Source organism: Stenella coeruleoalba (assembly GCF_951394435.1).
Source record: "Stenella coeruleoalba genome assembly, chromosome: 2".
NCBI lineage: Eukaryota > Metazoa > Chordata > Mammalia > Artiodactyla > Delphinidae > Stenella > Stenella coeruleoalba.
Window position 1 is genome coordinate 60,826,010 of NC_137147.1, and position 12,193 is coordinate 60,838,202.

Below are 12,193 nucleotides of genomic sequence, written 5' to 3' on the forward strand. Positions count from 1 at the left end.
GAGGGTTGTCTTTCTTTTCGTCTTGTTTATGTTTTCCTTTGCTGTGCAAAAGCTTTTAAGTTTCATTAGGTCCCATTTGTTTATTTTTGTTTTTATTTCCATTACTCTAGGAGGTGGGTCAAAAAGGATCTTGGTGTGATTTATGTCATAGAGTGTTCTGCCTATGTTTTCCTCTAAGAGTTTGATACTGTCTGGCCTTACATTTAGGTCTTTAATCCATTTTGGGTTTAGTTTTGTGTATGGTGTTAGAGAGTGTTCTAATTTCATTCTTTTACATGTAGCTGTCCAGTTTTCCCAGCACCACTTATTGAAGAGGCTGTCTTTTCTCCACTGTATATTCTTGCCTCCTTTATCAAAGATAAGGTGACCATATGTGTGTGGGTTTATCTCTTGGCTTTCTATCCTGTTCTATTGATCTATATTTCTGTTTTTGTGCCAGTACCATGTGGTCTTGATTACTGTAGCTTTGTAGTATAGTCTGAATTCTGGGAGCCTGATTCCTCCAGCTCCATTTTTCTTTCTCAAGATTGCTTTGGTTATTCGGGGTCTTTTGTGTTTCCATACAAATTGTGAAATTTTTTTGTTCTAGTTCTGTGAAAAATGCCATTGGTAGTTTGATAGGGATTGCATTGACTATGTAGATTGCTTTGGGTAGTAGAGTCATTTTCACAATGTTGATTCTTCCCATCCAAGAACATAGTATATCTCTCCAGCTGTTTGTATCATCTTTAATTCCTTTCATCGGTGTCTTAGTTTTCTGCATACAGCTCTTTTGTCTCCTTAGGTAGGTTTATTCCTAGGTATTTTATTCTTTTTGTTGCAGTGGTAAATGGGAGTGTTTCCTTCATTTCTCTTTCAGATTTTTCATCATTAGTGTATAGGAATGCCAGAGTTTTCTGTGCATTAATTTTGTATCCTGCTACTTTACCAAATTCACTTAGAGCTATAAATTTTAATATAAAAGAGATAAGCTTATCCCTGAAGTGTTAAAATCAGTATCAATAATGTTATGCACTTTTGAAATATACTATTAAGGGGTATTTAACTTATTTTCTGCACAGAGTTTCTACTTTAAATTTTAACAGATACCAATATGAAAATTCAGTGAAACATAACTGCTACCTAAACTTTTTCCAAGATCATTTCCTCTTTAGAATTGGTTATTGTTATTTATAATGGTTTCTCTCTTTTGCTCTGTGAGACAGATCGAAGCAATGGGAAGACTATAAGCCTTGGAATCAGATGCACTAAGGTTCAAGTCACAGTCTTGACACTTAGTACTGACCATGTGCCTTTGGGCAAGTTATTTATAAGTCTCTCCAGGTTTACTTCCTCCCATGTAAGATGTAAATATTAACTAATATACCAGATTATTTTAATGATTAGAGACAATGTATAGAATCACCTAGGATATAACTGCTACTCAGTGAATTGTAGCTAATATTAATATTTCATTATTTTTTATCTTTATGAAATTCTTAAATCTTTGATGTCAGAAGTCATGAAAAGATATTTTATTTATTTTTTTTTTTTTTGCGGTACGTGGGCTTCTCACTGTTGTGGCCTCTCCCATTGAGAAGCACAGGCTCCGGACGTGCAGGCTCAGCGGCCATGGCTCACGGGTCCAGCCGCTCCGCAGCATGTGGGATCTTCCCGGACTGGGGCACGAACCCGTGTCCCCTGCATCAGCATGCGGACTCTCAACCACTGTGCCACCAGGGAAGCCCTTGAAAAGATTTTTGTTCTGTTTAGCTTTTAATTTAAATTCATAGTTCATTGTTAATAGATTTTAAAAGGGAAATAAACAGAAAAGTGAAACAAAAATGTTTGAAACGAAGGATTGGATGATGAGAAAAATTACCATTGAGATATATATATATATATATATATATATATATATATATTAGCATTTATTACATTTTACTTAAACGTGAATCTGAAATAAAAGAAATGGGATGCACAGAATTTGGGTTTTAATCTAATATATACCTATGATAAACCATGTAGACCGTTACAACAGCATTTCCTTTGCTTCCCTGTTAGTTTTTATATAATGTGAATACTATCATTATAATGTGATCTCATGTTACAAAATTGGCCATACTCTACCTGTAAGCATTATTTGACCTGGCACTCATTATAATTTTCATACTTATAGGATTCTACAGCCGAAGATAATAATATAATCAGCATTCTATCTATCAATATTTCTAACTGCTGTATTTCACAGAGATGGGACTTTTTGTTTTTATCTGAAATGACTAGCTATATTCTTGAAATCCTTTTTCCTTCGAAATTAAAAAAATATATAGATAGATACATGTAATGCTCCATTATATTAATACTGTTATGCCATTTAAGTGTTAAAGACTAACATATTTTATTAATGCCCATTTATATACAGAAAAATGGTATTCCATTGTGCATTATTTCTTAAAAGCAAGTATTACGCTATTTTCTGTTTTTCTGATATATAGAACTGACTCTTGTTCTTCTTAATCATTATATGGTCAGCATCATTTGAGATATGATATATGGTAACAGATTTTTTTTTACAAGAGAACAATGTAAACATTTTCTATTACATAACAATTTTTATTTTTCCATGTTAATTAGTTGGGATGTCTTAATATATTTGCTATAACAGTAGATTACATACCTATGCTTTTAACATTTACATGTTAACCTGAATAGAAAAACTTAAGTTATACGTTTCAGGGATTCTATGTTCTGATGCTTTGGACAATAACATTAAACTCATCTCGTCTCTACCAAAAATAAAAGAACATTCTCTGTAATAAGAAGGGCTTAACAATTTTTTTTTTATTTACAAGTCAGTCTAAATATGAGTGCCCAGGGAAGAATCTATGTTTAAAGAGAAAAAGCAGATTAAACGCTTGCAGAATCAGTACAGTATGCTAACTAAGCAAATTATGTAACCACTGAATTATATGTAAAATGTAACTAAGATAAATAGATAGATAGATAGATAGATTGATTTATATAAATATAAGACTTAAAGAACTAAGGAGTTCTTTTGACTAAAACCCAATATTGGCCTTATTTCAGTTTAATTGGAAGAGGATCTCAAATTCATCTTCTCCATGAGATATCAGGAACGTGGATTTCTCTTTGTACCAAAGGTTAATAAGAAATGTGTCTGCAAAAGTCAAACAGCATTAAATACCAAAATCTGATTATTATTCTACAGGAGTTGTTCTGTCATTCATAATCTCTCCATGCTCCAAGCTTCCACAGCTAATCTTTAATGGATGACATGCAAGAAAGAAAAATAACTAACATATACAGCAGAGACTCTAAAGTGAGCATTTAAGAAATAGAAATATAAAGCTTTTAAAGAAATATAAATATTTTAAATATCACAAGATAACAAAAACTATTTAAATAAATACTCTTGTGTAAAAATTTACACATCTGTATACTGTAAATGCAATAGATTAATAAAAATTAAGAGACATTAAACACTAGACAATGCCCACTGAGACTGTTTCAGAAAAAAGAAAGGCTTAATTAAACAAATTATTTTTAAAAGTTATAACCACGTCACTCACCTAAGAGTGATTAAATTAAATGGATTCAGATCAGGTCATACAATACTATCTCTCACTGTCAAACTTAATTTAAATAAAAGAATTTTTGAAGCATTTATGGTTTAATCATTTTATTTAGATGAGAAAAGACATTTACCTAAAGGACAGAGACAATGTTTCAGTTGTGCTTCTCTAAAACATGCCCTAGTATCTTGAAAGTCATACATGCCAATAATTTACAAATCATATTATCCACATATATAATTTAATGAGTTAAAACATAAGACCTACTTATCAAATTCCTTTATTTTCTTTTTTGTAGAGATGTAAAATATTTTTTCATATTTTCAAACTTTCTAAATAAGGTTAATTCTGAAAGTCAAGGAAAACTAAAACCTGTGTGGATAAGATGAAGTAAGTAAAATATATTTTTAACAAGGAATACATATCAATTCTTTGTGAAACAAAACCATATATAAGTAGCTACGAGATAGTTATTTATGTTAGTTACACTTTGATATGCCCCCTATTAGATCAAGAAGTCTTGAGAAAACACGATGGTGACATCATCACCTTATCATCATAACTACCATTTATTGAGTGCTTTCTAATGGGTTAAGTACTTCACAAACATTTTCTCACTTAAACGTCACCAAACCATAAGGTAGGTTTTAACCAAATCTTAGTGAGGCTGTCATTTACACATGATAAACAGTAGAAAGATTAGAACAAAGGTCTCAATCCAAAGTCTAAGCATTTAACCACTATCTACTACAATGCGTATTATGAATGAGAAGTGACTGCAAACAAAAAGACATGTTTGAAATACCAAATCTGTTTTATTTGCTGATGCATATTCAGTGCCTAGCACAGTGCCTAGTACATAAAAACCCCTCAATAAATATTTCTTTAATTTTTAAAGAAGTTAGCATAGTCCCTATTAAGCACCTAATAAAAACAGTATAGATGGTGGTGATGATGATGATGGTGATGTCAAAAAAGTAGGGGAAGGTAAAAAGGTCAACCATTTGAGATTTTATCATGACGTAGGACACAATGGAGTTTCCAACTCTCATGAGATCACACTATAATGATAGTATTCACATTACGTAAAACTAACAGGGAAACAAAGGAAATGCTGTTGTAATAGTCTACACAAAGGTTTATCATAGGTATATATTAGATTAAAACCCAAATTCTGTGCATCCCATTTCTTTTATTTCAGATTCATGTTTAAGGAAAATGTAATAAATGCTAATAAATATATATATCTCAATGGTAATTTTTCTCATCATCCAATCCTTCGTTTCAAACTTTTTTGTTTCACTTTTCTGTTTATTTCTCTTTTAAAATTAACAGTGAACTATGAACTTAAATTAAAAGCTAAACAGAACAAAAATTTTTTCATGACTTCTGAAATATATTAGCATAAATCTCAAAGATTTAAGAATTTCATAAAGATAAAAATAATCAAATATTAATATTAGCTATAATTCACTGAGTACCAGTTATATCCTAGGTGCCTCTATACCTTGTCTCTAATCCTTAAAATAATCTGGTAAATTAGTTAATATTTACATCTTACATGGGAGGAAGTAAACCTGGAGAGGCTAAGTAACTTGCCCAAAGGCACATGGTCGGTATTAAGTGTCAAGACTGTGACTTGAACCTTAGTGCATCTGATTCCAAGGCTTATAGTCTTCCCATTGTTTCAACCTGTCTCACAAAGTACTGGGAACATTTTGTTTTATGCGGTTTTGATTATACAAGATTCTTATTCTTATAAATTATACAATCAGCTGCGGAGACAAGTTGGACTAACATATACATAAGTTACATAATAAAGACATAAAAGTAAAAAAGGGAGAAATCTGAAGGACAAGAAAAGTGGCACAGGTAAAATGGCAAGATCTGATCAAAGCCATCACATGGATTTCATAAGATGTTGGTTTATGTAACCTTTATGTGTCGAACCTATCACAGGAATTATTTTAAGATTAGTGAGCAAGTAACTTAAAACAAAATCACATCTTTTAAAAGTAACATTACTTTTTCTAATACTAAATCACTGCAGAAAACCTGAAAAGGCAGAAAAAAATCCTGTTAATTGAAGCATTTATACACCCATTAACACTATTAAAGTTTGACTCTCATTTTATATTATATACATGTGTATATAGTTTTTTAACAAAAATTATAAATACAGCTTCCCCCTACTTCTTTCACTTAACTTTAATTCATAAAGTTTTTTCATATCATTAAATATTCTTTAAAAACGTTTTTAAATTACTGAACAATGTCTCATACCATAAAGATACCTGAATTTATTTAACCATTGCCTTATTATTCGATTGATTCTAATTCTATTGCTATCATAACTTATACTGATATGAATATTCTTATATATATATAAATCTTTACATTTAATATACTCAAAGAAAATGGCTATTTCCTTAGAATACCTCATATTTTAATTAAGTTTATTTGAAAAACCTATAGACATACATTTTTGTATCCTATTTGCAATTTCCAATGTTCAGATGTTTTAGCATGTATTTCTTTTAATGTGGAATATTTTGACTTTTAAAACATTTTATATTCTGCTTAAGTATACTATAATACTTGTATGTGTATGCACATTTGTAATATACTTTAGCAAATACATGTTTATTTTGAATATAAAAATGAGCAGTGATAGAAACAAATATCCATGCTTGTGTGGATTCTTTGTTCTTTCATATGACTAAATAAAACATTTATCACATGTACTCATAGTACCATAATGTTCCTCTTTCTATGAGGGTAGTAACATACTTTTTTTTGTTATTGTGTTTAGCTTTTTGATTGCACTTACTACTGATCAGGTAGGAGATAAGCTTTTTCAAGATTAGCTTTTCTAAGATAAACTTTAAAAAAATTCATGTATAATGAGAAAATATGAAAAAGTTCAAGAGTTACCAAGAGTCAGTTTATAAATTTCCTGTAGTTTCAAACCAATGGATTTCTTAAACAATCCAGCTTTTTTCTTTTGACGTATTATAATAATAATTCTAAGGTTAAAAGTAAAATATCTTCAAGTTTTTTAATAAGATAGAACTAAAACATTAAAAAGTAAAGATACATTTTGAAAATTTATACTTTAAAAAACTTAGGGGATTTAAATTTTGAGTCATTTTTTTCTTTTTTTTAAATTTATTTATTTTTGGCTGCATTGAGTCTTCGTTGCTGCACACAGGCTTTCTCTAGCTGCGGCGAGTGGGGGTTACTCTTCGTCGCGGTGCGCGGGCTTCTCATTGTGGTGGCTTCTCTTGTTGTGAAGCACAGGCTCTAGGCATGCGGGCTTCAGTAGCTGTGGCACATGGGCTCAGCAGTTGTGGCTCACGGGCTCTAGAGTGCAGGCTCAGTAGTTGTGGCACATGGGCCTCGTTGCTCCGCGGCATGTGGAATCTTCCCAGACTAGGGCTCAAACCCGTGTCCCCTGAATTGGCAGGTGGATTCTTAACCACTGCATCACCAGGGAAGTCCTTGAGCCATTTTTGTAACTAAATGGTTGGACATGTTTCTTTAGGATTGCTTAGCTCCAGAGAAACTATATAGCACTACTATTTTCATCAATTTAGGAAGCTATAAAAATATCCAAAACATCTTTCAAACATTCAACATTTATTGAAATAGTATTTTGTCATTAATGAGAAGAATTTGATGTTAACAAGAATCATAAAGTAATCAAATTCTTTCCATTTTATGCATGTGTGATTCATACTGTTTAGTAATAGGGAAACCCTTAAATATATACCAATAAGTTAATATGTAAAGTATATGATTAGCTATATTACACAAAAGCTTAAAGAGTAAATATTAATGCTTAATGTTCTTTCCCCTCCAAGAGATAAATGAGCTACGCAGATATATGAATTCATGATTTACAATAAATCACAATGGCCTAAATCTTATTAAAATACATCTGTTAAGACACATACAAAGTTAAATTATAATGCAAACACCTTAAAACAAATGTACTTCTTGTAATACCATTTCAGCGATTAGTATACATATTTGATTATAAAAAGCCAAGAAACTTCTAAATTGTTCTAAATTTATATTTGAATTATTCATTTTTAACATACTGTTAATTTTCCTTAAAATATATTACTCTCATATTTCCCCACTAAAAATGAAACAAAAAATTCATAGTAGTTTAACATAATAGAAAAACAACCATCTGGTATTTGGTTGGAGTTATTTATTTATGATCATCTTATTTATATAGTTATATTTTCATGGCGATGTTCTACTTTGCACAGTAATATTTTGAAGACAGACAGTATCTGTTAATCATTTCTCTGACCTAAAACACCAGAATTCTTTCATATGCAACCACGTTAAGTGGTTTATTATTTTTTTAAATTTTTTATGTATGTATGTATGGCCGCGTTGGGTCTTCCTTGCAGCAAGTGGGCTTTCTCTGGTTGAGGCGAGTGGGGGCTACTTTTCATTGGTGTGTGTGGGCTTCTCATTGCAGTGGCTTCTCTTGTTGAGGAGCACAGACTTCAGTGGTTGTGGCACACAGGCTTCAGTAGTTGTGGCTCGCGGGCTCAGTAGTTGTGGCTCGTGGGCTCTAGAGCACAGGCTCAGTAGTTGTGGCACACAGGCTTAGTTGCTCCCAGGCATGTGGGATCTTCCTGGACCAGGGCTTGAACCAGTGTCCTCTGCGTTGGCAGATGGATTTTTAACCATTGTGCCACCAGCAAAGTCCCAGGTTAAGTGATTTATAAAGTATGATTATAACTTCAAACTAATCACAAAATACAATTACTTTTTAAAAGCATTCCAATTGACATAAAAATGTTAAAATAAGGGATCTATAAAATGCCTCTGAATGCTAATTTCTACTATTCTATGAAATATCTCTTTTCTTAACACACTAAAACAGTGTGAGGAAGAGAGTCACAGGGATAATATATAAACTGTAGAGAGGGAGAGACAGAGTCCATCAGAGACAACTGAGAATCACCTGATCATATCTGTAACACATCACAGATACATTTTACAAATTTTCTTCTTGCCATGACCTGTGAATGAAGACAGACTCCAAAACATTTCAGGCATTCATTTATAATCTTAAACTCTGGCAACCTTTTACCAGAAAACATTATCTTCAGGGAAAGATCTTTTCAGGGCAAACATTATCTTCATCATCATCCACGTCATCAGATGAAAATTAATTAACTGCACAAAACAGATTTTTGAATCAAATGTAGGTTTTCACTGGCAATGAATATATGACTATCTTCATACAAAGGAGAAGTATTTCCTCTCAACAAGCTAAAACAATAAGTGGTATGTGAACTGCTGGTTGAAAGGTAGAGGCACTGGTAATCATTATTTCCCCTTGTTTGTTCAGGCCCTTCCAACAAAACAAACAACCTTTTTGTGATTGGATTGACATGGTGTTAACAATGAATTTAATGCCCAAATCAGTATGAATACAGGTAAAGCTCTCACTAATACCAGTACCAGGATGTTAAAGCCACCTATTTTCTAAGCAGGCAAAAAAAAAAAGAAAGAAAGAAGACAGAGCTTTCCCTCCTTTGACAAATAAGCGAGTTTGCTACTATTCACCAAGCCACATCAGATAATAACCTTGTGTATGATTTTGAATGCCGTATGTTAATACTGATCTACTATACCTGCTGTTTTTTCAGCAATTTGAGCTTCTGTTGCTTTTTCTTGGAGTTCCAGTTTAAGCTTTAGTTTTCTCTGTTCTTCATCTTCTTTAGTCAGTTTTTCTTGAAGCTAAAACACATTGAAATAAACAGAGATTCTTACTAATAAATTTCTTGCACAAATATAATTAATCCCAAAGATAATTTTTGCTTTTCTCTAGACCCTTATAGAATAACTGTATTAACTTACTGAATACATAACTCCAGGGGAAAAAAAAATTTAAGATATTTTATAAAATAATAATTACCTGAAATGACATAGAAATTATAAAAACATTTTAATATATACTTAATTTTATGTGTGTGTATAGGCAAATGAAATTAAAGAAGGAAGAACATTATTATTAAAAATAACTACTGCAGCAAAAAGCAATCTGATCCATTCTTTTGTCTTAAAGCAAAAGACTTGGAAGGGACTATCATAATAAAATAATGGGTAGCACAAATTATAGCTTCTCTTAGTAATTTTAATATTTTGAAACAAAATTAATTAAGATAATAATCTTAATATTTGATACAAATATCCCTTTGAGAATGCTATGCCATCATATTCCATTTAAATTGGCATTGGCACCTGGCTCATAATTGGCATGTAATAAACAGCTGGTAAATGAAAATACAGAAAATATCTCAGACTTTCATACAGGATCCCTCCAAATGTTTTCTTTTTAATTTCTCCCTCCATTTATGTCATTTATGCTGTTTTCCGTCAGACATGATCAACATTCTTAACATCATGCTTCAGTTTGATTAGGTCAAACAACTAGAATATTAGAATCAGAAAAGTATGTAGAGGTTAAAAAAAAAGAAGGCAGGCATAGAAAACGAACATTATTTAAAGCTCAAAGGAATGTAACTAGAAAAAGAGTCAAAAAAGATAAAACATGACATGACAAATTGGATTGGACAAAATGTAGCAGTATAAGATAACACAAGGTAAATGACAATATTTCCAAGCCTTGCTACTTTAAAGTTTACATATATTATTGAGATGAAATACAGGGCACAGGTACTACTAAAAAAAAGAAAAAAAAGTTAAGAAAGTAACATGAAACCAATGAAGTAAAATTTGAATTTTTTAGGTACCACAGATCTATGAAAAAGGAAGTGATATTGCAAGCCACCAAGGCAGGAAACCAAAGAAATTGCTTTTCACAGCTCATGTCTCAACTCAATCATACCGTGAATGGCATGGTATGGCAACAGCATAAAGCTACTGTTAAAGGATTAAAGTACACAATAAAACTGAATTATGATGAGTGACAAAGCAAACTTAGAAGGTCAATAGCTAAAAGTATACTGTACAATCATCAGACTTCCTATATTGTACCTTTTTATTGCTTGCTTTGAGAATGTCCAATTCTTTGAGAAGCAATCCTATTGTCTCCTCTTTATTTAAGTCTGAAGTAACTTGACAAGGAATCATACATTTGTAATGCAAATCATTATTTCTATGTTCCATAATGCTGTAATAAAGAAAACTATTAAAACAATATACATATAATTTCAACTATATAGGATCTATACATTTTACACTTCAAATGGGGGAAACATTTAATTTTAACAGTAAGTATGTAAAGTTACTTAATTTAAATTTTTTCTTGTTATGCACTGTTAAGAAAATACTATGGATGAAAAAGACTAAACATTGCAATTTCACAGAGGTGCTAATATACAATACATCACAGAGGTGCTAATGTATCAATTTCACAGGGAGAGCTAAATCTGTGAAAAGTATTTAGTAATGTCTAGAGATTCATGGTTCAGTATACTTAAAGAATGCAGTTTTTAAGGGCTTGTGAATGTTAATTCAATTTGTACTTCTTGTCAGGGCTCTAGATACATTTCTTACTTTTCTGAAAATAGGAACAATAAATATTTTTTCATTATAATTGACGGAATATCATATTTTCATTATTAAATTCGCAACATTAAAAATGAAAACCTATTCCTGTAACCTTTAAGCAAAAAAAATTTTTTTACAATGTGTATGCTATTTGAGAACAATATTAACTTGTTAGCAAGTACTATAAAGGAAGGGAAGGGAAAAGAGATGATCTCTTTTAGCCTAATCTCTATTATTTACTTTTCCCACGTGGTTATAAAGTTTATCACCTCTTCATTCATCCCTACTCCCCAAAAATGTACTCCAAACTACACTTTGGTAAGAATATAACTGATTGCCAAGAAAGTGGAACATATTAATATATCCACTTCATTATATATTAATATTCATTAATATAGTAATTTCATAATTTTTAAGTAAATAGAAATAGCTATTCCTATGTAAAACTCCGTTAAAAAGTATTCCATAAAATATGATTTTTGTCTGGACTGAAAACATAATATTTATATTTCAATATAGTTATAAATTATATTAGTCATTGAGAATCTTTAAATTTAGCAGTATTTTCATAGTACATGACTAATTACCAAAGTGCTTTTCTCCCGTAGGTAAAAGTGACAGGTGTCAAAATTCAAATCCCTTCATGAAATAGGTAGCTACATAAAGTGAATGGGTAGAAACTACAGAATGTAAAATAATAAGGAAGGTAAATGGGAGAGTAGACAACCCTTCTAAAAGCATTCAAATTCATTTAAATGAAGAACAGCGCTGACCAAAATCAAATCATATCTTTGGGCTTATTTTGTCTTGGAGCTGCCAGGTTATAGCTCTGATGAATAATATCCCATGTAATATCAACTTAGTAGCTATTTCCAGATCCTTAATGAAAGGTCACTTAAAATAATATTCAACAAAACAATATAAAACCTCATGACCTTCATTCAAACTCACCTTGTGCTTTTTCACTCAGTGATTTAGACACATTATATTAATGTAATGAAAATAGTAGAGAACTCTAGTATTAGATTCCTCAAATTCTAATAAGTTAATGATATGTCAAATTTAGGCCA

General features: G+C 31.3%; 1 protein-coding gene across 2 annotated transcripts in view; it reads right to left on the minus strand.

Moving 5' to 3' along the window:
- MIPOL1 (mirror-image polydactyly 1) overlaps positions 1–12,193 on the minus strand; it is a 299,590-nt gene that overhangs the window by 217,202 nt on the left and 70,195 nt on the right. The window contains exons 5-6 of one of the 2 annotated variants that reach the window (XM_079912918.1): positions 10,608–10,743; positions 9,242–9,347 (exon numbers count right to left, since the gene is read on the minus strand). In XM_079912918.1, coding sequence (XP_079769044.1) covers positions 9,242–9,347; positions 10,608–10,743 — 242 coding nt within the window. Of the gene's footprint in view, positions 1–9,241; positions 9,348–10,607; positions 10,759–12,193 lie in introns of both variants that reach the window. The other variant, XM_079912919.1, reaches the window with a different exon arrangement.